The sequence below is a fragment of the Harpia harpyja genome, chromosome 1 (assembly GCF_026419915.1).
Source record: "Harpia harpyja isolate bHarHar1 chromosome 1, bHarHar1 primary haplotype, whole genome shotgun sequence".
NCBI classification, from domain to species: Eukaryota; Metazoa; Chordata; class Aves; order Accipitriformes; family Accipitridae; genus Harpia; species Harpia harpyja.
In genome coordinates, this window is record NC_068940.1 from 30341758 (window position 1) to 30364785 (window position 23028).

Here is a 23028-nt window from a genome sequence, read left to right on the forward strand (position 1 = left end):
GGCTTCGTGCCAGCTCTCGGGGCTGGCTCGATGCTGACACCCAGCGCTCTCGCCCTGAAGGGACCGTGCCCCTGCAGCCCCCACGGCCCCCGCAACCCCAACACCCCACTGCCAGACCTGGCCTCCCCCTGCCCACGCTCGGAGCAGGGATGGGGGCCTCTGACCCCAGGAAGCCCCCAAATACAGCGATGCCTGTGGCTGGGGCAGCAGTTTGAGCAAAACACACATTAAATGTCCCGATACAGCCCTCCATGCCTCATGGATGTACGCTGTTTATTTCTGCAGGCAGTCGGCTCAGAGGGATGCGCCGGCATGGGGCCAGGCTCAGCACCCCCAGGTCGTGTCCCAGGTGACATTTGGGAGGGGGCTGCGGTGGCTGCTCCCAGCGCAGGAGGCAGCAGCATCCCCCACCCGGGCTCGCTCCAGGGTATGCACCCCTTGTCCTGGACCGAACGCAGCTACGGTCACCCCAAATTCCTGCACCCACATTCAGCTGGGGAGGGGAGCTCTTCCAGCCTTCCGCAGGCTGCGAGCCCGAGGATGGCAGGATTTGGCCCATGGTTGTGCTGATGGGGATGCCGAGTGCTGCGCTGGGCTGCCATAAGCGGTTGCATGGTCCCCAGTGGGGTCCCGGTCTGGGGGTCCCACCACCCTCTGTGCCGCTGGCTGAGGACGGGGGACCCTATCTGGCACCCAGAGCAGTTCGGTGGCACGCTGTGCACCCCAGCACCCCTGTGCAATCGGGACACCGTGGGGACAGGGCATCTCCCAGCCCTTGGGGACGGTACCCAGGCAGGCATGGGGTCCAGCCCTGGGATCAACCCCATCCCACCCGGCTGGAGCAAGGGAAGGGACCGAGAAGGTTGGGGGAGAGGGAAAAACAGAAAAATAAAGGAGCCACCCCCTCCCCGAGCCCCAGGGCAATGCTTTGGACACTGTAAATTAGATTTTCTGAAAAGGAAATGTTTTACAGGCCATAAATTGTCTCAGAAGAAAAGGGGAGGAGGGGGAGAAAATTGTGCAATTTTTTTGTGGATGGAAAAATGGGGGTGATGAGGCCGGGGCAGCACGGCGGGAGCTGGTCGGGAGCTCACTGTGTTGCCAGCCGGCGGCACGGTGAGCTCCCGACTGGCTCCCACCGCGCTGCCCCGGCTCCCATGCTAGTGCCGCTAGGTACCCGCATGCGGTTCTGTCTTCGGCTTCTTCTGTCGCTTTTTGCCTTTATTTTTGGGTTCAGTTTTCTCTGGAATAGAAAAAGGAGGAGAAAAGGAGGGTTCGCTCATTGGCCGGGCAGCAGGATCCGGCCCAAGCCCCATCCGTGGGATGCAGACCTCGCGTCCTCCCCCAGGTGTTAGCACAAGACCCTCTTCCCAATTTGGGGGAGTCCAGAGCCCTCTCCAGGTCACCAAAGAGCAGTGTGGGTCTGCGGGGAGTCTGGGTGTGCCAGCAGCATGGGCAGAGGGACACCGATGCGTCATCCTGCCGGCTCCCATGGCCGGACCCTAAATCCTGATACCCCCAAAATCTCCAGGAATGGGCTGGAGCCAGCTCAACCAAACTGGGGGGCTGCCCAGAGATACCCCAGCTTCTGTCTGAGCAAGGACTGGGGATGTTGCAGTGGGACAGTGCCTGCACCAATGCCCCAGATGGATGCCATGGCCATGCCGGGCTCTGCCACGGTGCATGGCCACGCCTGGTTCTGCTGCAATTGCAGGGCTGGAGAAGTCTGGAGAAGACGGTGCTGCTTACCACCGCAGGCTTGCACAGGACCCAGCCGGCCCCCAGGAGGGTTTGGGCACGGTGGGAAGCAGGGTGGCCTCAGGGTGCATCCACCCATACGTGCTAATGAGCTCCTTGGGGATGCTCTCCCCACGTGGATGCTCCCTGCCCAGGCGGCACGACCCACGTGCCACCAGAGCCCGGCTGCATCCTGGTGAGACGGACCCGGTGATAGCCTGCCAGGGACTCGGTGCTGCGCGGGCAGGCGGTTAGGACCCAAATCTCTGCGCACACCAAGGGGCTGAACCAAGCACCCTCTGCTCCTGCTGCACTGACCGAGGGGTCGGTGCCAAGACACCGAACAGGGATGCAGGATAAGCCTCACCATGCCGTGGGCTCCGATGGGAAGGAGAGCCCACGCTGGGGAGCGGGATGGCTGCCCAAAAACCTGGCAGCTTCGCCTCTGCTTCTACTCCCGTGCCCACCACGTGCTCTCCTGATGCCGAGCCGGGTGACACGGAGGGGGTCCGGTGCCGCTCTCCCTACACAGCCCTGGCGTGAGGGGCACAGGGACGGCGACCGGCCGGTGCTGCGTGCGCCAGCGCTGTTGTCGCCGATCCTTTCGGAGCGCTCCAGCTCTTTTCCTGCCCGGCTCTGTTTTTCGCCTCTGATCTCCCAGACAGTTGCCACCCACAAAGGAGAGGGCACAGCACGAACGCCAAGCGTCTGGAGAGCGCAGCAGACACAAAAGGCAGATTTACGGCAGCATGAGGGGTTTTGTGCCTCGGCCAAGCGTGGATGCTTCTCCCTTCCAGCTGCCCGGGGATGGCTCAGAAGTGGTGGCACAAATCTCTCATCACACGATCGGGTCCCACCGCCTTCCCCGGCTCACCCGGGCTGGGGGTGTCTCGGCCGCATCAAGTGAACTCGTCGTCCTCCTCCAGCATCTGGATCCTATAACCCAGCACTTGGCCAGGCGGGCAGGAGCCTGGGAGTGAGGGCAGACGCACGCTTCGCCACGGCAGGGACGCCGAGCAGCCTGCCCGGGAGCTGGCGGCCAGGCCAGCCTGCCAGACACGGAGGGGCTTCCCTCTCCTGCCCGCCCGGCTGGGGCAGCAGGCAGCGGGGGCTGCTCGTGGGGCACTGACGGGATTTCGGTCTGCCTTCGTGGGGCCAGACCTGTCTCCGGAGCTGATCCCAGGTAGCAGACTTGAGCGAGGAGCTCTGCCGTTCCCTGAGCCCATCACCATGGCCTCTGGGCCCCCCGGCTTGCAGGAGCGGGTGCCCGGGCAGAGCCGGGAGGCCAAGAGCTTTTCAGGGGTGCCGTTGCTTTCTCACGAGACGGGGTGCCTCTGAAGCACCGGTGCCACGGTCCCCGCTGCCAGGACCCGCTGCGTGCCAGGCAGGGCTGGGCGCAAGCACGGCACCGCAGGCACCCGCCTGGCACCGTGCCGTGGGACACCGTGCTCCGGAGCAGCCTGTCCTCCCACGCCAAACTCGCCGCATCAAACTGTCACCAGCTCTCCGGGTCCGGAGCCAGCGCAGCCCGGCAGGGAGGGGAACGTCCCCGAAATTGATGCCACCTGGCACCCCGAAGCTGTGAGTCGGGGCCTGGGCGGGGATGGAAATCAGCTCCTCCGTGCTGTCAGCAGGAAAATATTATTTATGATTGATGATGCTGAGACGAAGCTGCTCTCCTGGCTCCCCAGCCCCAGCACGCACGGCTTCTGTTATTGTCCCCCTTTCTCCATCCTTTTTCTCTTCCCCCCCCTTGCAGTCCTTTCCTCTGCCGCCCTCGGCCCCCGCCGCGCTGGCGGTGCCGGCCGGCGCGTCCCACGGCACATAGCGAGCCCGCAGCTCCGAACCGCAGACCTCTGCACCGCTGGGGCCGGCGGCTTAGATCTCCTTCCAGGCCCTACAGATCGGTATCTCATGCAATCCCTCTTTCTGCCAGTTATTAAGCGGAAATTTATTAGAACAGCTTCGGTCCAGACGGTCGCATCCAAAAATGACATCAGCCGCCTCCTGGTTCCCATCGCCAGCCACGCACCCGCGCCCACGCTGCCCGGCCGGACCCCGCGCCAGGTCTTGGTGCTGTGAGAGGTGGCGGGGAGCCCCGTGCCGGGGAGCCCCCAGCCTGGGGGACGCGGTGCTGCCACGGTGGGAGGAGGTGCAGGAGAAGGGGCAAACATCTGGCCAGGCGAGCCACGGAGTCAGACCCTGCCCTGGGGTGTCTCCCAAAGCTTTGGCCATCTGAAATTCCTTGGGTGATGCCCTCCAGCTGCGCAAGCTCTCCAGATATTTTGGGGGCTCAGAGGTTTTGGCAGGAACCTCTCCTGTGGGTCTCAACCCTCCGTATTCACAACTGCGGTGCAGAAAGCCCCGGCCGTGCCTTTCCCTTTGCAAGCGCGGCAGGAACGGGAGCCGGAGCTCGGCAGCCTCGTCCCGCCACGGCAGCTCACGCCAGCGCCTGTCCCAGCCCAGCGGTGGAAGGGGACGCCGGCCGGTCCCAGGCGGTCTCGGGGGCTGCCGGGTAGGAGCAGCCAGCCTGGCACGCTGCCCGCAGGGTCCCTGCCAGCCCCGCAGCCAGCACCAGCGCCAACGCCGAGGCTGCTCAGCACATGTGCCTGAGAGAGCGGCTTTCTCCAGAACTGCACAGTTACAGCCACTGGCTTCAAAATGCTTGGGAGATGACAGCCGGGCTCGCCAGCCACCGCCGGACCGCCGCCACCACCCCCCCTCCCGCGGCATGCCTCGGGGCTCGCTTTGGAGGGGTGCGAAGCCGTCCCGGGGGTCTGGGGGTGTCAGGCGGTTCGGTGCTCACCTCCCGGGCAGTGCTTCCTCATCCGGCACTTCCTCGTCTCCAGCAGCGCAGGACAGGCGGCCCCCTCCTCCCGGGCAGCACCCGGCACCTCCCGGACCCGTGTCTCCACACCCCACTTGCAGCCGCAGGTCCGGCCTTCATGGGTGCAGGCACTCCACTCACTCCACGGTCCCGGCTCGCACGTCTCTGCGGGGGACAGGGGCGCAGAATGGGGATGGTGACCACGCAGCACTGGGGCACGTCCCCAGGGACCGTGGGCATGGGGTGTGGGTGCTGCTTACCTTGGCACTCGCGGGTGCCGGGCTGCACCGTGGTGCTGGGGGGGCACTGCCGAAAACACTGGCCCTTGTGCAAGTAAAACTTGTCTTTGCACTTCATGCAGAAGTCTCTGCTGAAGCAGCTCTCGCAGCTGGGCGACCTGCACTCTGCCGGGAAGAAGGGCTGGTCAGCTGGGCGAGCCCGAGGGCTGGCACGTGCCGAGCCTGGAGTTGGTAGCCCCGGTGCCCGCTGGGGACCCAAAGCCCTTTGCAAACCTGCAGGGTCCAGGCTGCAGCTCTGGGCAAGGGAAAAGGGGAGGAAGCCCCACGGCCCGGCCGCCCGTGGCTCTCGCCACTGCCCCTGGCTCCGTGCCACCGGGGACGCTGCAGGAAATGCAGCCATCACCCTTCCCACGGCGGGGCGGCGAGGGGACGTGGGGGCACTGGGAGGAGCGGGGCAGGGGGGGGCCCTGGCTGTCACGGGACGTACTTGTGCATCTGTTGACCTCCAGCCCTCGCACACCGAAGTAGCCGGGGGGGCAGGTGTGGACGCACATGCCGTACTGGCGGATGCCGTCCCTCCAGATGAGCAGGAAGAGCCGGTGGTGGCAGGTGATGCAGCCGTTGTCCTCCGAGCATAGGACGCAGCCCGTGCAGTTCTCCAGCAGGCCGGCGCTCACTGCAGGGACAAACGGAGGAGAGAGGCTGTGGCACGGCTGCGGCACGGCTGCGGCACACGTGCGCGGCACGGCCGAGGCACCGGGGAGGGTCCCAGCCCCGTGGCAGCCCCTCTCCAACCCATGGGGGTGACAGCACTGTCCCCTTTTCCTGCAAATGCCTCTCCACCTCCCTCCGCTCCCCAAATCCCCTCTCTCTCTCCAGGCTGGCAGCGTGGGGATGCGCGAAGCCGTCGCTCCCCGCTGCGCTCAGCTTGGGCATCACCGCCTCCATCACACCAAGGTCCAGGACTGAAGGTTTGCCCCGTGTCCAGCTCTGCCCAAGGGTGCCAGCCTGAGCCCTGTCCCTACGTCAGCCGTGCCCGTCCCATGGGAAGCATCCTAACCAACAGCTCGATCAGCGGGTAGAAATATGCTCTGACCTGGATTAATTAGTTGATGCCTGCTAAGTGTCAGGGGACAAAGAGCATTTTGGAAACGCTCAAAAGGAGCCGAGATAATGATCTGTCTGGTTGCTCAAGAGCCTCCACCACCTCCCTGGCTGCCTTTGCAGTGCTCCCAACCTGGGTGACAGCAGCCAGCCCTGAGGTGGGCTCTGCTCCCAGGGACAAGGACGGGCTGCCAGCCCCCGCAAGCCCACAGCCCCCGGTAGGGCCCGCAGAGACCCTGCCAACCACTCCTCCTCCCCGAGCCAGCTCCCTGCACCCAGAGAAATGCAGCCCAGAGAGGTGCTTCCAGCACGGGGGCACTTTGGGAGCTGGATAGCTGTGGCCCCAGCAGTGGGGCTACCTGCGCCCAGTGTCTTTTTGCACCCCCGGGCTGGCTGGCCATCTCCGTAAGGGGCCACCAAGCTCCTGTGTGCAGGCGGCCGATGCTTTTGCTGTGCCCGGCTGTGTTGGGAAGTGTTTGCTCGGCTCTGGCACCGTGGGGTCCCCCGGGTGCTCCTGAGCAAAGGCTCGTGTCGTGCAGCGGTGACGGTGCCAGCAGTGCCGACGCTGCGTGCTCGGGCCCAGGGCTCCATCTGCCAGCGGATCTTGGAGCATTAAGATGGGTTTTTTTGCACATAGCGAACGCCTAAGGAGGTGGCTGCCCTCGACAGAGCAGAGCCCAGCGCCTGTGGTTGGGACGGGCAGGGGGCTGATGCGGACCCCCGGGTCCAAGCCCTAGCAGCTCCAGTCCCCGCAGAGCCGAGCGGGCGAGGGTGAGCCAAACAAGCTGCTGTGCTGGGCGCTGCCTGGCACAGACACAGGTTTCAGCGCCGGGAGCGATGCCCGGCGCCGATCCTCTCTGATCCCCCCACCGAGCTGACAGCAGAAGGGCCCCACGGCTGCGGTGGCCGGGGCAGAGGGGATGGTGGAAAGCAGAGGTCGGTGCTGGGGAAACGGGGGGAGATGCTGGCGGACAATGCCTCGCAGCCCTGTGTGCTGGTCCCCGGCACAGCTTTCCCGGCTGCAAGCCGGTCCCTGGTGCAGTGTAGCTGTCCCCAAGCTGGCTCATCCTGGTCCCCTCGCTGGGGCACAGGGGCTTGGACGGCAGCGCGGCATGGCATGGCCAGGAGGCTTCGTTAGGGCTGCTTCTGCTGGGAGCGCGCTAACGAAGCACCTTGGATCTATTAAGTTGTTATGGTCTCCGTTACATATTTACCAAATGCTGACAACATTTGTGTTCCTGGCTGCAGCTGGAGCGGCTTCCCTGGAGACCCAGGGATTTACGAGCCTCTTTCCCTTCCCTAATTCTTTTTGATGATTTTTTTTTTTTTGCCGCTCTCCTTCCAACCCCCGTCTGGGGCAGGGATGGTGGGGAGCCCTGCGCAGGCTCCAGGGCCTCATTCCCGTCACCGGCTTTAAAAATAGCCCCATGGTGCGGAGCCGCGGGAAGGCTTGGCCGGTCAGATCCCTCTCCTCCGTCCCACGAGCCTCGGGGCTGCCGGCATGGCACGTGGCTCTGCCACCCGGAGCAACACCTGGGAGCTGCCGCAGAGCCGGCGGAGGGCTGTGCCATACAACGGGACATGGCTCACACCGAAACCGTGGGACCGGGGAAATTAGGGACGCCTGGTGGGTTTGCCTCCCCTTGCCCGGCAGCGATTGCAGATCCAGTACACAGGGACGAGCTGAGACTGGCACTGGGCAGGGGGCACACGGTGTACTGGGGTGCCGGGCGGGCGCTCCCTGCCTGGGCTGTGCCGGACATCAGTGCAACGTCACCCATCGCTGCTCGCCCCGAGCCCAGCTCTGCCACCGTGGGATCTGCAGGCACTGGGAGACTCCTGGGCTCTGGGCTGCCCGGACTGTCCCCTCCGTGGCAGCAGGGCACGGCCGGAGGCAGCCCCCGGCGTTGGTGGGGCAGCGGCGGGGTGCTGCAGCATCCCTCGTGGCTCCCAGCCCCCAGAGACCGCGCCAGCCCTTCTGTACTGGGAGAGACAACGGGAGCTGTGGCCAGACCCCTGGGTGCTGCCAGGACCTGAGGCCCCCATGCATCCCGTAGCATCGGGACGCTCCGCATCGAACGCCAGCAGCTGGAGCGCTGGCCCCGTGGCACCCTGGGCCCCTCTTGGCGCCAGGCTGTTTCCCATCAGGGGCATTCCGGCAGCCAGCCCGGCCACCCGCATAATCCCACGCGCCCATTGCCTCCGCATGTCTTTAACATGCAACAACCACAAGGAAAGCTGTCCGGGCTCCAACCCCCAGCCCCTGAGAGTCCCGGTCCCACCAGGTCCTGTCCCTGCCCTGGCACAAGCCGGTTCCAAAACCGAGCTGCTCCCGGCACAGAGCTGAGCATCAGCCCTGGTCCCGCTCCCCGCAGCCGACTGGCACTGCCCGGCAAGGGGACACAAGCCGGTGCTCAACAGAGGGGTACGCGTGCCTCGGCACAGCTCTGGCACACACCCTGCCTTTGCCCTGGCACCGAGCAGCAGCTCGGCTGGTGCCTCTGCTGGGGGGAAGGACGGGGCAGGGGGGACAGGCAGTGCCTGTAGTGGCTCTGAGCAACCTTCCAGGAGGTTTTACTCCACATGCACTTAACACGTTAAGCAGAGAAGGGAAATATTGGAAAATCAGCTTGTTCTGCACTATCCCCACCGTGCCCGGCTCTCCTGGGATTTGCAAAGCTGGTCCCCGTGCCAGCCAGCGTCCCTCTGGCCCCTGCCAGCCCCGAGGGCAGGACTGGCGCTGGGCAGGCAATGCCATGGGGCTGGGCATTGCCTTTTCCACGCACCTACCCTGAGCCAGCCCCGTGCCATGCACTGAGAGGGGAATGCAGCGGGTCTCCAATGGGGCCCAAGGGGTCGGGTTGGGAGGATGCTGCTTCCCGTTTCCTTCCAACCTCCCGCCTGCTCCGCACAGGCAGCACTGGCGGCTCCGGTGCTGGCAGGGGAGGCAGGGTCCGGCAGCCCCGCGTCCCTGAGCCGCCTCGCAATACCTGAGCAGGACGAGCTGGCCGTGCACACCTTACCTTGCTTCTTCCATCGGTTCTGCGTGAGCATTTCCATGGAGCTGATGAATAACAGCAACATGAATATTATCCACTGCATCTGGGCAGGAGTAATTTCGGGCAGGGAAGAAATCAAATCATCCAAGCGGCTGGCGGGCTCGCCTCCTGCCAGAGCCAGCCGAGGGGCGGTGGGAGGGAGGAGAGCTGCTCCGGGCTCACACCATCCCACCCTGGTGCTGCCGCAGGCACGCAGCCCCGCTTTATGGTGGCATGAGCCGGCGAGCCCCGGGGAAGCAGGGGCTGTCAGGCCAGGGGAGCGCTCATGGTGGCGGGGAAGTGCCGGCTGCTCCGGGGAGCTCTGCCTTTATAGCCGGTGCCAGCCCCCCCCTTCTTCCCCCCCCCTTCAAAATAATAATAAAAAAAAAAAAAAAATCCCCCAGCAGCAACAAAGCAACTCGCAAACAAATTGGCTGGAGTACCCCCACCGGAGCGCTCCAGCCGCCACCTCGGCTGGGAACCGTCCCACTGTCCCGCCGCGGTCCGACTGTCCCGCTGCCATCCCAGCACCGGGGTCACGGCGAAGCCCCCTGTGATTTGGGGGGGGTGGAGCCAGGCGGGTGACGCTGCCTCCGCCAGCCCCCCCCACCCCCCCAAGGCTCAGCCCCCGTTCCCAACCCTGGCAGCCCCAGCAGGGTTGGGGGGGCCGGCGGCAGCCCCCGGGTACGGCTGAGCCCCAGGGCAGGCCGGCCGGCTGGGAGCCGTGGTGGGTCTCCGGCAGCTCCGGTGGCGGCTGTGGATCTGCCCTTGCTGTCCCCAGGATTGCAGCTGACTCCGATTTTTCCGAGTGCCTCGTAACTCACCTCCCTCCGAGCTGCAGGAGCTGTGCTGAGCCGAGCCGAGCCGAGCTATGCCACGCTAAGCTGAGCCCAGCTCGCTGAGCTGCACTGAGCCAAACTCAGCTGAGCTGAGCTGCACCGAGCTGTTCCCAGCTCCCACGTGGCCGCCCACACCCCTCGCCCTATGCGGTGCTCCCCAAAACGCACGCCGGGCGCTCTTGCTGTGCCCGGAGGGGCATGTAGGACAGGAGAGGGAAGGGGCTCGGCTGCAAAACCTCGCTCGCCAGGTACCCACAGATTGAGCCACGGGTGCCAGCGCTGTGGGTCCCCATCTGGGGAGCTCCGTGTGCTTGCCCCATCGTGCTGGCACATGCCGGCCCCATGCCAGGAGCCGTGCCCTGGAGCAGCCTGGTGACCTCCCCAACCAGCGCTCCAGGGCCAGTGGCTACCAGTGACAGCCCCAACAACAGAGAGCACCCACCTCTGGCATCAGCAAGTGCAAACCAGCACATTATGCCCCTCTCCTTCCCCCGGAGAGGGCACAGAGGGGAATTCTTGGACACACAGGACCCCCCTGAGCACCCCTGGGACAGATGCTGACCCGCCTGCCCATCCCACAACCCAGCTGGCTGTGGGGCACAGGGAAATAAAAGGGCCAAGAATTGGGTCCCATCTTTTGGGGGAAAACCCAGAGTATCTTGAGCTGTGCTGACGTGGCTCTGCCAGCACGCTGCATCCCTGCTTGTTCCACGGAGAGGTTTGGGTTTGGACCTGGGTCCTGAGGGCTTCCAGTCAACCAAGGGAGAGTTTCTGTCTGCTTCATTCTTTCAAGGTACACCGATTTTCCTGGGTTTTGCTCCTGCAGGCAAGGCTGAGGCCAGCTGGAGCGGGCTCATTCCCACCTGGGATGCTCTGGGTCTGCTTTACCCGGGAGGGACAAATGGGTTGGGGAACCGCTGAGCACTAGCAGACCCATGGGGCTGCAGTGGATGTGTCCATCAGTGTCCTGGGACATCCGACCGTGCCCAGGGAAAGCACGTTGGGATTACTCTCCTCTACCCCCAGGAGTTTCTCCCACCGCCTCCCCTTCTCCCCCTCAGCCTCCCCGAACATCTCTCCTCGCCGCTCCCATCCGGCACCATGGAGTTTCATTCCTGAAGAGTTAATGATTCAGACAACAAAGGAGCTGTTTCAGACCCCTTGGGCCTTGCCATCGGAAACCAGAAGTAAAAACGGTTGGGATCGCTTTAGGGTTTTTTTCTAATACCAATATGAAATAAATTGAAAAATTACCCATAAAATGCAGGTTTTCAGCATCTGGCTCAGCCTTACTTTCCATAAACAGCCAAGCCCGCAACACGGCATCCCCATCGCAGATCCGTGTGGGCTGGGGGGGGGGCCCGTGTGGGCACGAGCATGCTGGTACCATCCCGGCACAGGAGCTGAGAAAAATATGGATATGGGAATAGCATTGGAGATACTTGAGTATGTCCGAATCATGGCTGCACTGGTGTTTGTGGGGGCTGCCGGTGATGGATGGCTGTAGCCGGGGAGAACCGCGGGTGCCCGGCTGGGCTGGCACCCTGGCAGGGCTCATGGTAGCTCCTCGCTCCGTGGCGGGGCCAGCCCAGCTCCCCAGGAGCTGACTGAGAATTTTCATTGTCCAGACCTGGAAGGAAAATGCTGTGCAAGGGCCAGGGAAGCGCCTCGTCCCTGGTCACGCTCTCCAGCTGCTGGCACGAGCAAGTGGATGTTGGAGCGAGCCCTGCCAGGGTAAGTGCCCTCGCAGGAGGAGTGCGCTAATTAGGTGGCTCTCATTAACACCGGGTCCTTGGGGACGGCACACAGTAATTTGCTCAGCTCATCGCTGGGCTGTGCAATAGCATGGAGGCCTTGCCAAGGCCAGCAAAGCTACCAGTCCGGCTCCTTGCTGGTGGGTGCTGGGTGCCCCCGAGGGAGCAGAGAAATCCTCTTATTTGCCTTAATTTGGCTACTTATGACTACTCCTCTGAAAATTGCAGTGGGAAGGGATGATGTGTTGTCTGCTATTTAATCAGGCGCCTGTTACCCCTCTGTTGTGCCAGGAGGCATTCTGGGGGGCTGCGGGGGGTGGAGAGCTCGGCTGGCGGTGCCGGGACGGCAACCGCGGTGACTCACGGGTGATGCCGGGGAGAAGCAAGGCTGAGCCCGCGGGTGCCGCTGGCAGCTCCCAGCTCCCTCATGCAGCCCCGCTCCACGCCAACGCAGAGGGAATGAAATGTTCCTCCTCCGTCTTCCAAAGCACCAGGGAGAAAGTGTCCAGGAAGATAATTTGGAAAGTTTGTTTGACACTTGAGCATGCTTTCATCTTTGGAAAAATCTTGGTGACCCTCCAAGGCAGCACTGCCTGCTTCCCAGCACGGCCGGCGTCCCAGGGCACACGCCCGTGGCACCACCCCAGCGGCTACTTTCGGGATGCCCGGGGCTCCGGAGGGGACAGCGTGACCCCGGTGGGGCCACAGGTCAGCCAGGGATGTTGGCACGGGGATGCTGGCACAGGGATGCTGGCACAGGGATGTAGGCACCAGGGATGCTCCTGGCCAAGGCAGCAAAGCGAAAATGAAACGGCTGGAGCTGGCTGGCAGCGGTGGGAAGGAGACAGCAAGGGGCAGTGGGATGGAGGGAGCCCCTGGCCAAAGGCAGGGTTTTCTCCCCAGGTGCAATGAGTTTCCCACAGCTGCGAGGGCTGGAGCGGCCGCTGGGAGAGATATCTTCTCCAGAGCAGGGGCCCTCGTGCATCCCAGGCGATGAATGTGGGTTTGATCAGGGGAGGGTTTGAGCGGATGGTAGTGGATAAGGAAGAAAAATATTTGGCATTCCTCTCCCATCATAACAAGCCCAGATGCTTGGACGGTGGCAGCCCACTTCCCACAGGAATGGAAAGTCACAGCTGCTCCCCACGCCAGCTCGGCAGAGGCCCTTTCCCCCACGCTTATGAAATGCCGGCTCCACCTAACGCCGCACTGCGGCCCTTGCCGGGCATCCTGCGGCACGGCCAGCTCCATCGCCCAGGTCCCTGGTGGCGGCACTGCTCGTGACCCCCGTCCTGGCACAGGCAGAGCTCGGAGCTCAGCAGATGCACAGGGAAACTGGCTGGGAAAGGCCAAACTGCAGATTTACCGCCCGGGCAGGAGCCTGGTGCAACCGGGTGCTCCTGTCCGGATGCCGGCATATTGGGAACACCTGGGCCAGCACAGCCCTGTGAGGGAGGACTGCTCCGGCAAGGCCGGTGCCATCGGGAGCCGTAATGGGAAGCAGCTCCCGCTTGACCGGAGCTGGTGGGAGCAGCTGGTCTCTCCGTGGCAGGAGGCAATTCCAGCCTGCCCGGCAGACCCTCTCACCGCCTACCGCGCCAGCACACAGAGCCGGTGAGACCCCTCAGTGCCGGGATGCCGTCCGCTCTCCCAAGCAGGGAGGATGGCGTGAAGGCGGCTGACTTCAGCGCTGGCGTCAGCCAAGAGCGCCGAGCAGCCTGCAGCACACTTGCAGCACGCTTGCTCTCCTCTTCCTCTTCCTCCTGCCAGGCTCCAGCTGGTCCTGGGTTTGTGCTGCCTGCCAGTCCCGCTGCTCTCAGGGGGATCCGGCACCCCAAGAGGTTTAAGGTTTGCCTTGAGGTTTAAGGTTTGCCTTAAATCAAATCCTTCATCCCGGAGAGAGCACTGGAGCTCCCGCTCCTCTCTTGCCAGCGCGGCTCCTCTGGCTCGGCTCCGGCTCCAGCCGCCGGCGCGGCTGCGTAGCCTCCGAGCGCTTCGGCTGCCAAAACAGAAGCAAAGCCCAAAGTCAGAATTGGTGTCGAGCGGTGCCGAAGGCCGAGGAGCAGCAGGAGGAGGAGAGGGAGCCGGGAGGAGGAAAGGGAAGGCGAGCAAGTGAGGCGGGAGGGAAGGTTTGGTGTCGAAACCAAATTCCTGATCTGTGCCAGTGGAGCAGATTTCCAGTGTTTATTTTATCTCTTTAGTTGAGCCCCTTTGAGGCAGAATATATTAAATGGCTTGACTTTATATAATGGAAATAATTGAAACAATACTCCTGCTTCCCAGCCGCAATTTGTCGTGATTTCAGCCAAGAGTGGCCAGCCTCCTCTAGGTGGTGGGGACAGCCGCTGCCGTCGGCGCTTGTTCGCTGGTTATTGTTGACACATGTCAGCGTCGCCTTCCAATTTCCGTACAGCTGTCAGAGCGGGAAAAACACCACGGCGGCTCGCGCGGGACGAGCTCGGTGCCGGCTAGCACCAACGGGCTCGCCAACGGGCTGAGGGAAGGGCATCGTCCCGGCGCTGGGGCTCGTCTGCCGTAACGGGGCCGGTGGTTACGGCTGAGCCGGGATTTCTCGGGGAGAGGTGGTGTTTGGGCAGTGCTCACAGGTAGCCAGGAGATGAGGATGGTGGAATGGAGCGAGCCCTGGGAGGAGGGAGGATGTGCTTGCTCGGTGCATGAACCATCGCGCTTAGACCTCGGTATTCACTGGAGAAGGCAAAAGAAGGAGATGGACATGAAGGTTGGGGGTTCTTGAAGGTTTTATTCAACTCCTCCCCAGCAGCGAGCAGGCGTCAGGGCAGGGTCTCTGCAGAAATCCCCACCAGCCCCAGCATCCTATGGACAAGGGCTTGCACCAAGTGCTGTCCTCGCAGCCAACATCAATCTCCATCTCGCATGTGCCACTGAGACTCTGCCCTTTCTCCTTGTACGTTGAGTTGCAGCTGAGCTGGACAGACAAAGTAAGAGTAAACATGACAGTGAGAAGTCTCCCACGGTGAGACGGACCATAAACCAACTTCCCGCTCCACAGCACCACGGGTGTCTTGGGGAAAGCTGACAGGACATGAAACTAAAAGCAAAAGGCAGGGGAGGTCTTTGGCGAACTGAGACATGGCATAAAAATTGCTCAGAAATCTCCTCCTGCCATTGCAGTGATTCCTCCCCGGTCTGTGTGCGGTGGGGGCTCGGGGAAGGTTTCTCTGGGAAAAGGCAGGGAGATGGGCTGCACGGTGCAGGGTCGGGAGCCTGAGGCTTGGGGCAGCAGGACTGGGCTTTCAGACAGCCTGGAAACCTGGAACTGCAGCATTTCTGCAGATTATTTTGCCACCAGAGAGCTGGGATTCCCCAGGGGAGATGGGTGCTGCTGCCGAGCCCACCGTGCCCCCTGCCCCGGGCACAGCCGGCACCGCTCTCCTGGCAATGCCAAAGCATCAGTGACCACAGAGCATCCTCCTCTCTGCCGGGCACGGCTATCAGCTGCCTGTGGCCTTCCTAGCAGTGAAAATCATGTGTTTGTTACTGGAAGGGAGCAAGCCAGTGGTATTTTAGTAGCTGGCCCTCTTCTATTCTCCTAAGAATCATTTACGCCAAATTCCAATTGAATTTCTTTTAATATTTGTGCTATTTAAGGAAACTATTGAGAAAGACAGATGGAAGCATCAGTCAGATGGATGTTCCTGGCTCCACGTGAGACAGCACTCAGAAGTCCCGTCCTTTTTCAAATAATTTTAATGTGACTACATGGTTCCCTCTTGCACATAATTCCCCAGGAGGGTAAATCCTCTGACTCTAGTGGATGACTCTCACCAGCTGGAATTCAGCAGAAGACAAAGGCTTTGGGCAGGCTCCTGGTCCTGGATGGGGAAATTCCCCCTGGCAGCCGCAGAGCCCGGGGAGGGTTGCGGAGGCAGCCGTCGTGCTCGTGGCTCCGGCGCCCGCGGCTGTCGCTCACCCTCACCGGGCTGGTCCCGCACGTGCCCCGCTGCAGCTGCGGTTCCCGGTGCACGTGCTACCGGCAAGGGGATGCAGTGCAGAGGTTGGAGGTGCCCCTGGGCAGCCGGGGGCAAGCGGGGTGCCCATCTGGGTGCCCACAGGGAAGGCAAACACCGGGCGCGAGGCTGTACCTGCATCCCAGCACATGCCAGGGCTGAGAACCTAGTCTCAGGGTTAGCATCACCGGGCTGCCCGGCTGGGACTCAGCAGCCGAAGGCTGTGATGGCGTGTCTCTGTGCCGGAGCTTAGTTTTAAGCCAGTTTGCTTAAAATCCAACCTCCCTGTGTCAGCTCTGGTCACTGCCGCGGGTCTGGGTGGCTGCAGCTGAAATCGGATGCTTAACAGCAAACCTGACCGATTTGTCAGGATCCGATTTGTACCATCACCAAAGCCGACGGCTCCTCTGCTCCTGCCTGCCCTGGCCAAAACTGCACACATGTGCTCATGCTTTGGACAGCAAGCCAGAAGGAAACAGCATGTCCTAAGGGCTGTCTACAACTTAGTCCTTTGACTGACCTTGCTGCACTGGCACAGGAATGGGAAACACCCGGGCGAGCATCCCCAGGCACAGAAAGCCGCAGGGCAGCCGGCCGGGCTGTAGGGCTGAGAGCTGCCCCTGCCCTCGGCCACGCTCAGGGTCCAGGTAAGGCTTGATTTCACGGAGCCGAGTGAAGAAGCAGACGCACACCTGCTCCACCATCGCTGTAAATGCAGCCCCAGCCCTCGGCCTCATCATCATCGGCAGAGCTGCCCTGCACGTCCCCGGTCCCCGGCGCATCGTGCCCCATCCACGGGAACCGGGACTTTGGGTCTCCCTTGGGGACACGGGTCCCTCCTCGCCCTCCCAGCGCCAAGCTCCATCCTCACCCCACTGACATCCCAGCTCCTGGCCCTGGTCCCCATGTCCGCCGAGCACTGTCTCCCACCCTTCCCTCCGGCACAGCCCAGGGACGTGGCACAGCCAGGACCACCCCAGACCGTGGTCACCAGCCCTGCAGTGGCTGCCAGCGCCCCAGGGCCAATGGCCGTGTGTCACGGTGACTTATAAAGGCTTTTCCCAGAATTAATAACAGGAGGGACACAAACTTTAATATTTCTGAAGTGAAAATAGAGTGATAATTGTATTTAGCCGACATTCAGGAAAATTATTACCACCTGGCAGCCCCATTCGTGGCTGACGTCAAAGAGCACCATAAACCACCGTGAATTTTGGAGAATACCGTGAAAAAAAAAAAGAAGGAAAGAGCAGAAATGGCGAAAGGCAGACCTTTGTGTTAAGAAAACCCCAAGGGTCAGGAGCCGTCATCCTGGGACGCTGGACGGAGCCAGTCCCCGGGGTCTGTTTGCCATTAGGAGAGGAGTTTTGCTAACGCACAGGAGTGCCAGGGGATGTGGTCCCCACAGGTCGCTTCCTCCATTGCAGGCAAAGCCATGGAGAAAAATGTTCCCCTCTCCTTTTTCTTTTTTTTTTTCAGCCTTTTATATCCTGTTTATGCCACTAACAAATTCAATTTTCAGGAGCTGGAATAAAGACAAAGTCTGAGCTGTTTAAAACACTGTTGGGTTGTGGGCAGCTCCCCTCTTGAAGCACACAGAGGAGGTTCAGCTTTGCCATCATCCCAAAAAGTGCCGAACCGCAGGAGCGGAAGGCAAAGGGGGTCGCGATGGGCGAGTGGAGCTGAAGCACTGCCAGGGAGGGTGCCAGCGGGGCTGAGGCTGCCGCGACCCTCGCACCGGGTCCCGAGCATCCGTGCTGCTGCAGCTGGAGGAGGGATGCAGGGGCACGGTCCCCGGTCGGTCCCCAGTGCCCACGGCCGGGCACAGAGCCGCTGCGGCAGGCTCTGGCTCATGGAAAGAATTCTTCACTTGGGAATTTGAGCGAAAAAGATTAAATGAAGGAAAAATGTATGCTGCACTGTGAAAGCAGAAAAAGTACATTTCCAAATATCCCCAGCCTCCTCCCTGCCCCGCACGCACTCCGGGCGCTCTCAGCGTGCCGTCTCTCCTCCCTATGGCATTTCGGGTATTTACGGCTCCTCACCCGGGGGACAGCTTTGTCCTGGCTCAGAGGGCACTGTGGCACGGAGGGATGCCGTGACCTGGCTCCCTTGTCTCGACTGCTCCATCCATCCCTGCTCTTCCCTGGCTGGCCAGGCAGCTCCCGACAGCACAGACCTGGCCACTCGTCGCAGCGTTGAAGCTCCAGCACCTTCCTGCAGGCAGAGGGTGTCTCCTGCCGTGTCCCCAGCCTTGGCCCGGGGATGCTCTGGGATGCAGAGGGTGAATCCAGGTCCCAAGAGACCTGATGCTGCTCAGAGCGGGCAAAGCCCCTCAGGGACGGGGACTAAGCCCATGTCACCTCTTTGCAAGAGGAAGGATGCTTCTATGCTGGGCCATGCCCAGGACTCTGCTTCGGTTTGGCTTTCTCTGACCTCCCCAAGAACGGGGGTCCCATGAGGGTTACAGTGGTGCTCCCCACGGGTGGGGGTCTCCGGGGTCCCGGCACAGCGGCGCTTGCCCACCGAGGGCCAGCAGCAGGGCCGTGCCACGGGAGCTCGGCTGGTTCTAATCATCGGCGTTGGGGGAAAATACCATAATATTGCGATGAAAGAGTGATGTGTGGCACGGCCTCCCCGGGTGCAAAATGCCTCCTCCCGTGGGGAAAGGGCATAATTAGAGGTTACTGATGTTTTCGGCTCTTTAACAATGCTGGTTTGCTAATTTGAGCCCCCCCTGGAAGACCACACAGCAAACCCTGAGCTCCCAGCAGATGCCCACCGCACCTCCTGCCTCTCCCCAAGCTTCTTCCAGCCAGCCCAGCTGGAGCGGGGCCAGCAACGGCTCCGTGAGCCGAATCCACTCTGGCTCCATCGCTCCCAGTTTCAGTGGAGACACGGGGACGTCCATCTGTCCCCACGTGTGCCCAAGTTTGCAGCAGGTTTGGGGTGTGCACAGTCCGTGGCCATCCCAATGGCATCGCATTGAGTTCCAGACTCAACCACACAACTGGAGACCACTGAGACCACAAACAAATAGGATTTGATTTGATTTTTTTTTTTAACATATTTTTTTCCTGAAAAAAACAAAGAGGAGAACTCATGTTTCCCGTTCATGTGAAAGGAATTTGCCAGTGCGCGGCGGGGAGAGCGATGCTGGGGGTCCCTCGGCCCGGAGAAGCCACCACCCTGCGTCTCCAGTGACAAAAAGGGGCAGGGAGGTGCCTGGCAGGGGCGGCTCCATGCCTGAATACCTGCAGAGGTGCATGGGCCAGGGAAACCAAGCCATGGCAAGGGCTCCAGCTTCCTAAACCAGGATGCTGGGAAGGGGCAGGACGGCATGGCCGGGCCGGGTCTCGAGCCCCAGAGCTGCCAGGGTCTAAATGCCTCGGCAAAGAGGCAGCGACTTTCAGCCAAGGATTCAGGAATGAATTTCAGAAAGTTCTTGGTGTGGCCTCTCTTTTCCTAGAACAGATGAAGAGCTGGGCTCTGCTCTGCTCGGCAATCCTCTCCCTTAATTTTGCCAAGTTCCCCAGCGGGGCCAGAGGAGCTGAACTGAGCTGCGCTGAGCCGAGCTGCGCTGAGCTGAGCTGAGGAGGCCTCAGCACGCTGGGGCTGGGGAGAGGGTCTGCATGGGCAGAGGGATGTGGTGGGCGGAGGGACCATCAGGTTGGGACTTGCATCCCTGCATCCCCTCATCCCTGCATCTCTGCATCCCCACATGCTTGCATCCCTCCATCCCTGCATCCCTGCCTCCCCGCAGCCCTGGAAGGCTGTGCTGTTCCCAAGCTTATTCAAACACCCTGTCATTCTTCCCAGTTGGACTGTGCTGCTGGTTCTCTGGTAGCATCCTACCGCACTGGACAACTTTGTCACGTGCAGCCCTGGCATCTTCTTGCTCTCGATCGAAGTTACACATTCACTGAATTCTTCCCTTTCCTTGTTATTAATGGAGAAAACCTATCGCATAATTATTTTCCACATCAGCCACCCGTTCGCTCCCACAGAGCTGGGAGGAGCCCAGCCGCTCCCTCCCCTCTGCCGTGCTGTGCCGGAGAGGCACAAACCGACCCGGCACGGGGGACAGAACGGCAAGACGGAGGCCCCTCGCCCGGGGACGGGTGCCCTGGCACCGCTGGGGACCGGTGCATAACAAAGGGGAGTCCTTGTCCCTGCTCCCTCGAGCCCGGGGATGCTGCTGCCCTGTTTTTGAGTTTCCCGCAGCCTTCAGCCCCCATCCCCGGTGCCGTTGAGCCCCTGGAGCCCCTCGGAAACACTGGGGGGTCCTGCAATTACATCGAGACCTCCATTCCCCCTGCCCCTGGCAGGCAGCAGGGGCTCAACCCAGACCTCTGCCGGACACGGCACAACCCCGGCACCCTTCCCACCAGCACTGCACCCTCCTCCTGTCCCCGGCCGAGCCGTGCACCCCATGGGCAGGCTGCGGAGGGGAAGCCACGTCGGAGAGAGCCGGGAGGCAGCGTGCCGGGGGTCCCGCACCGGGCAGTGCCATGGACCTGGGTGCAAAAGGGGAACAGCGGCAGGAGGTTGGTGCCATCCCGATCCCGATCCCCATCCCCGGAGCAGGGCCCTCCTGCCCGTCCTGGGGACAAGGGCGGCTGCCGGGTGGAGCGGAGCAGCAGCGTCAGTGCACGGCCAGTTCCCAATTTGCACCAGCCTGAAACAATGACGATGACAGTGGTAGAAATAAAGAGATGAAAAATGTGTCTGCGATTTTAATGAGCTGGAAACACCCAGCGCAGGGGACGGAGGGGTGGGAGGGTGGCTCCCGGCTGGCCATCGCCGCGACGCCGTGCGCCCCGGCAGCGAAAGGGGTCCCTAATGTTTCCAAGATGTGGAGCCCTTCACAGGGGCAGCTTGGCTTTCTGCAGCAGTCACAGCTCAGGGGAATAATTGAGAAGATTATCGCGTTGGAAATTGCTCACAGGGGAGGGTGGCTTCAGATAGCCCGGCCGCGGGCTTTCATGTCTGCACCAAACAATTGCTCTGGGTTGGAAACACAGGCGGGGGGTCGGCGGAGCCCCCACGGCCTCCTGCGAGGGATCCCTGCACCGATCTGGCACCAGGAGCAAAGGAAAGGGAAAGGCTGAGCCGCGCGTCTGGTGGGAACAGCCGCGGCCGCCCAGTCCTTGGAAGATGGCAGGTCCCGCTCCGGCACCAGCTTCGGGGCAGCTGGCCACATCTCTCCCAGACCCGGTTCCCCGGTGCGTGGCAGGGCCAGGACGGAGGGGGAGCAGGAGGGGGGCATCTGTGCCAGACCGTCCCCGGCGCCTGCGATAACAGAGGCGGCAGCGGCTGGTCCCAGTGCCAGCCCGCAGCTGGTCCCCTTCTCGGGCTCTTCTCCTTTCCTCCCTGGGATTTTGTCCTACTTTTTTTATTTAAAATTTTTCATAGTCTTTTAAACACTGTAAAAATTTAATACAAAGGAAATTAAAAAACCCAGAGGAACTATTCTCAAAATAATTTCACAATCCGCACATATCCCTCAGCAAATTTAATTTGTAGGAAATAAAGAACAAAATATGACAATAAAGGGCTTCTAAACAAATCCTAATGCTTTACATATGTAAGTGCAAATGCCGCGCCTGTGTGCAGGCACCCGGCGGAGGTGGGTGGCGCGAGGGCCGGGGGCCACAGCTCTGCCACCCCCAGCCTCGCCGACCCGCACTGCCGGGGGTCCCTGCTCCCCCGGGGACAGCTTGCAGGAGCCAGGGGAGTTTTGCTGCCCCAAGTATCACGTCAAACCATGGCCCCTGGCTGAGCGTGTCTTCCTTGTGTCCCAGCAGCTCCAGCTCCGGCAGCGATGCTGAGAGCGTGTCCTGCTTTATCAGCCTGGATCCTGCCCAGTTCAGGGCAGTTTCCTACCAGTTAATGGGGAAACCTTCGAAGGATGCGGACCAGCCCTGCCAGGGTGTCAGCCCCACTGGAGGATGCTCTGGGCATGCAGGGTGAGCTAGGGACCTCCTGCTTCACAGCAATGCCCAGAGCGTGGCTTCCCAGGGGCCACCCAGCACTCTGGGGTCCTGGTGGCATGGGGACATGGGGGCTTACTGCAGCCCCCATCCTCGCCGCTCCCCCACACGCACCCGACACCGTCCAACCCCACAAAGGCATCTCCTTCCCCATGTGTTCTTTGTCCAGCTTGTAGCCCTGCCTCTCCCCCTTGGTTTTTTCCCCTTCTTTTAATAAACCTGGCACCTGGAGGAGAATTTTCCCTTTAAACACCCAGCCTCGCATGTTAGTGACTTTTATTCTGTGTCTTAATTAGCGAACTGGAAAAAATGTCAATTGTTACCTACTACTGGCACGTGTGAACCACAGGCTGCAATGGCAGGAGGTGCTCCCCCAGCGCTACACACACAGTCCTCGTGCCCTCAGGGAAGGTGAATGCCCGGAGGCACAGGCTGCAACACCATCCCGCCCTCAACCCAGATGATAAACTCACCTTGCAATGGGATTTTGCTGCCTCCGTCCCCTCCCTGACAGCGCTCGGGGTCTCTGGGCTGCCAGTACCGCTGGCAGGTCACTGCTCTCCAGATGCCCCGATGGCTCTTTCCCAGCTGCATCTGTGATGCTGCGGCATCGGTGGCCTCGTAGTGAGCACTGGAGTGGGGCTGGAGCAGGGCACAGATCTATTTTGGGGTGTAGGAGGGGGCTGTGCGGTGCAGGGCCGGTCAACATGGGCGCTGGGGCTCAGGCTGGCTGCCTGCATGCAGAGACGTGGTCCTCCCCGCTCTGTCCCATGCTGTGGGTCACAGGGCAGAGCCACCCCGACCCTTTGCTAGTGGGGAAATAGGGGATATTTGGGGGTTTGTACCCAAACTGCTGTTGCACTGCTGCACCCGCACATGGGCACTGCTCCAGGGGGATCTGGGTGCTCTCTCTTACCCAGATCCCCTATCCCAAACGGCCAACCTCGCTGGCTCACCATGGCCCGGCCCAGCCCAACCCCCCATGGCCGGACCCCCTGCTCCCCCTTCACCTTCCCCAGCTCCACCGGGCAGCACATCGGGCTGGTTTCGTTGGGGGATATTCGCCACCAGCTCCTCAGAAGAAAGGCGAGCGCTTACCCAACAGCGCTGCGCTGGGAAGCTGATACTCCCTGAGAACATTGCCTCATACCATCCGTGCGTGCCTGGGATGGGGAGAAACGCCGGGGAGCTGCAAACGACATCCAAAAATGAATGTACTGTCTGCAGCAGCGCCGGGGCAGCAGCCCGGGGGAAGCGACCGCCATGTGTCATGGAAGGAACTGCAAAGGAAAGGGTCTTGTGAGGATAGCAGGAGCAGGCTGTGCCATCCCTGCGGCTCCGCGGGCTTCGCACAGCCTCTGAAGTGCTCCGGGACAAGCTCGGGATGGGACTGGCTCTTCCTCCTTGTGTCATGCCTCCTCCTCGCCCCCACAGAGGGAAGGTGCTGCCAGCCCCAGGATGCTTCGGTGGGGTCCCGGCCCCAAGGGCGGCATCCGCTTGCCCCCACC

The 23028-nt window shown here is 61.9% G+C and overlaps 1 protein-coding gene across 2 annotated transcripts; it reads right to left on the reverse strand.

The window, feature by feature from the left end:
- Window positions 1-100: 100 nt before the first annotated feature.
- RSPO4 (R-spondin 4) lies at window positions 101-9788 on the reverse strand. 2 transcript variants are annotated; one of them, XM_052783911.1, is made up of 6 exons: window positions 9770-9788; window positions 8931-9009; window positions 5291-5479; window positions 4825-4968; window positions 4544-4729; window positions 101-1243 (listed from the first exon to the last, which is right to left on the reverse strand). In XM_052783911.1, the coding sequence occupies exons 2-6, from the start codon at window positions 9007-9009 to the stop codon at window positions 1170-1172; spliced, it is 672 nt and encodes a 223-aa protein (XP_052639871.1). In that variant the 5' UTR covers window positions 9770-9788; the 3' UTR covers window positions 101-1169. The 2 variants fall into 2 exon arrangements, with proteins under 2 accessions (XP_052639871.1, XP_052639878.1); XM_052783918.1 differs by lacking the exons at window positions 101-1243; window positions 9770-9788 and adding an exon at window positions 3103-4084 and having other exon boundaries at window positions 8931-9304.
- Between the last annotated feature and the right edge of the window lie 13240 nt (window positions 9789-23028).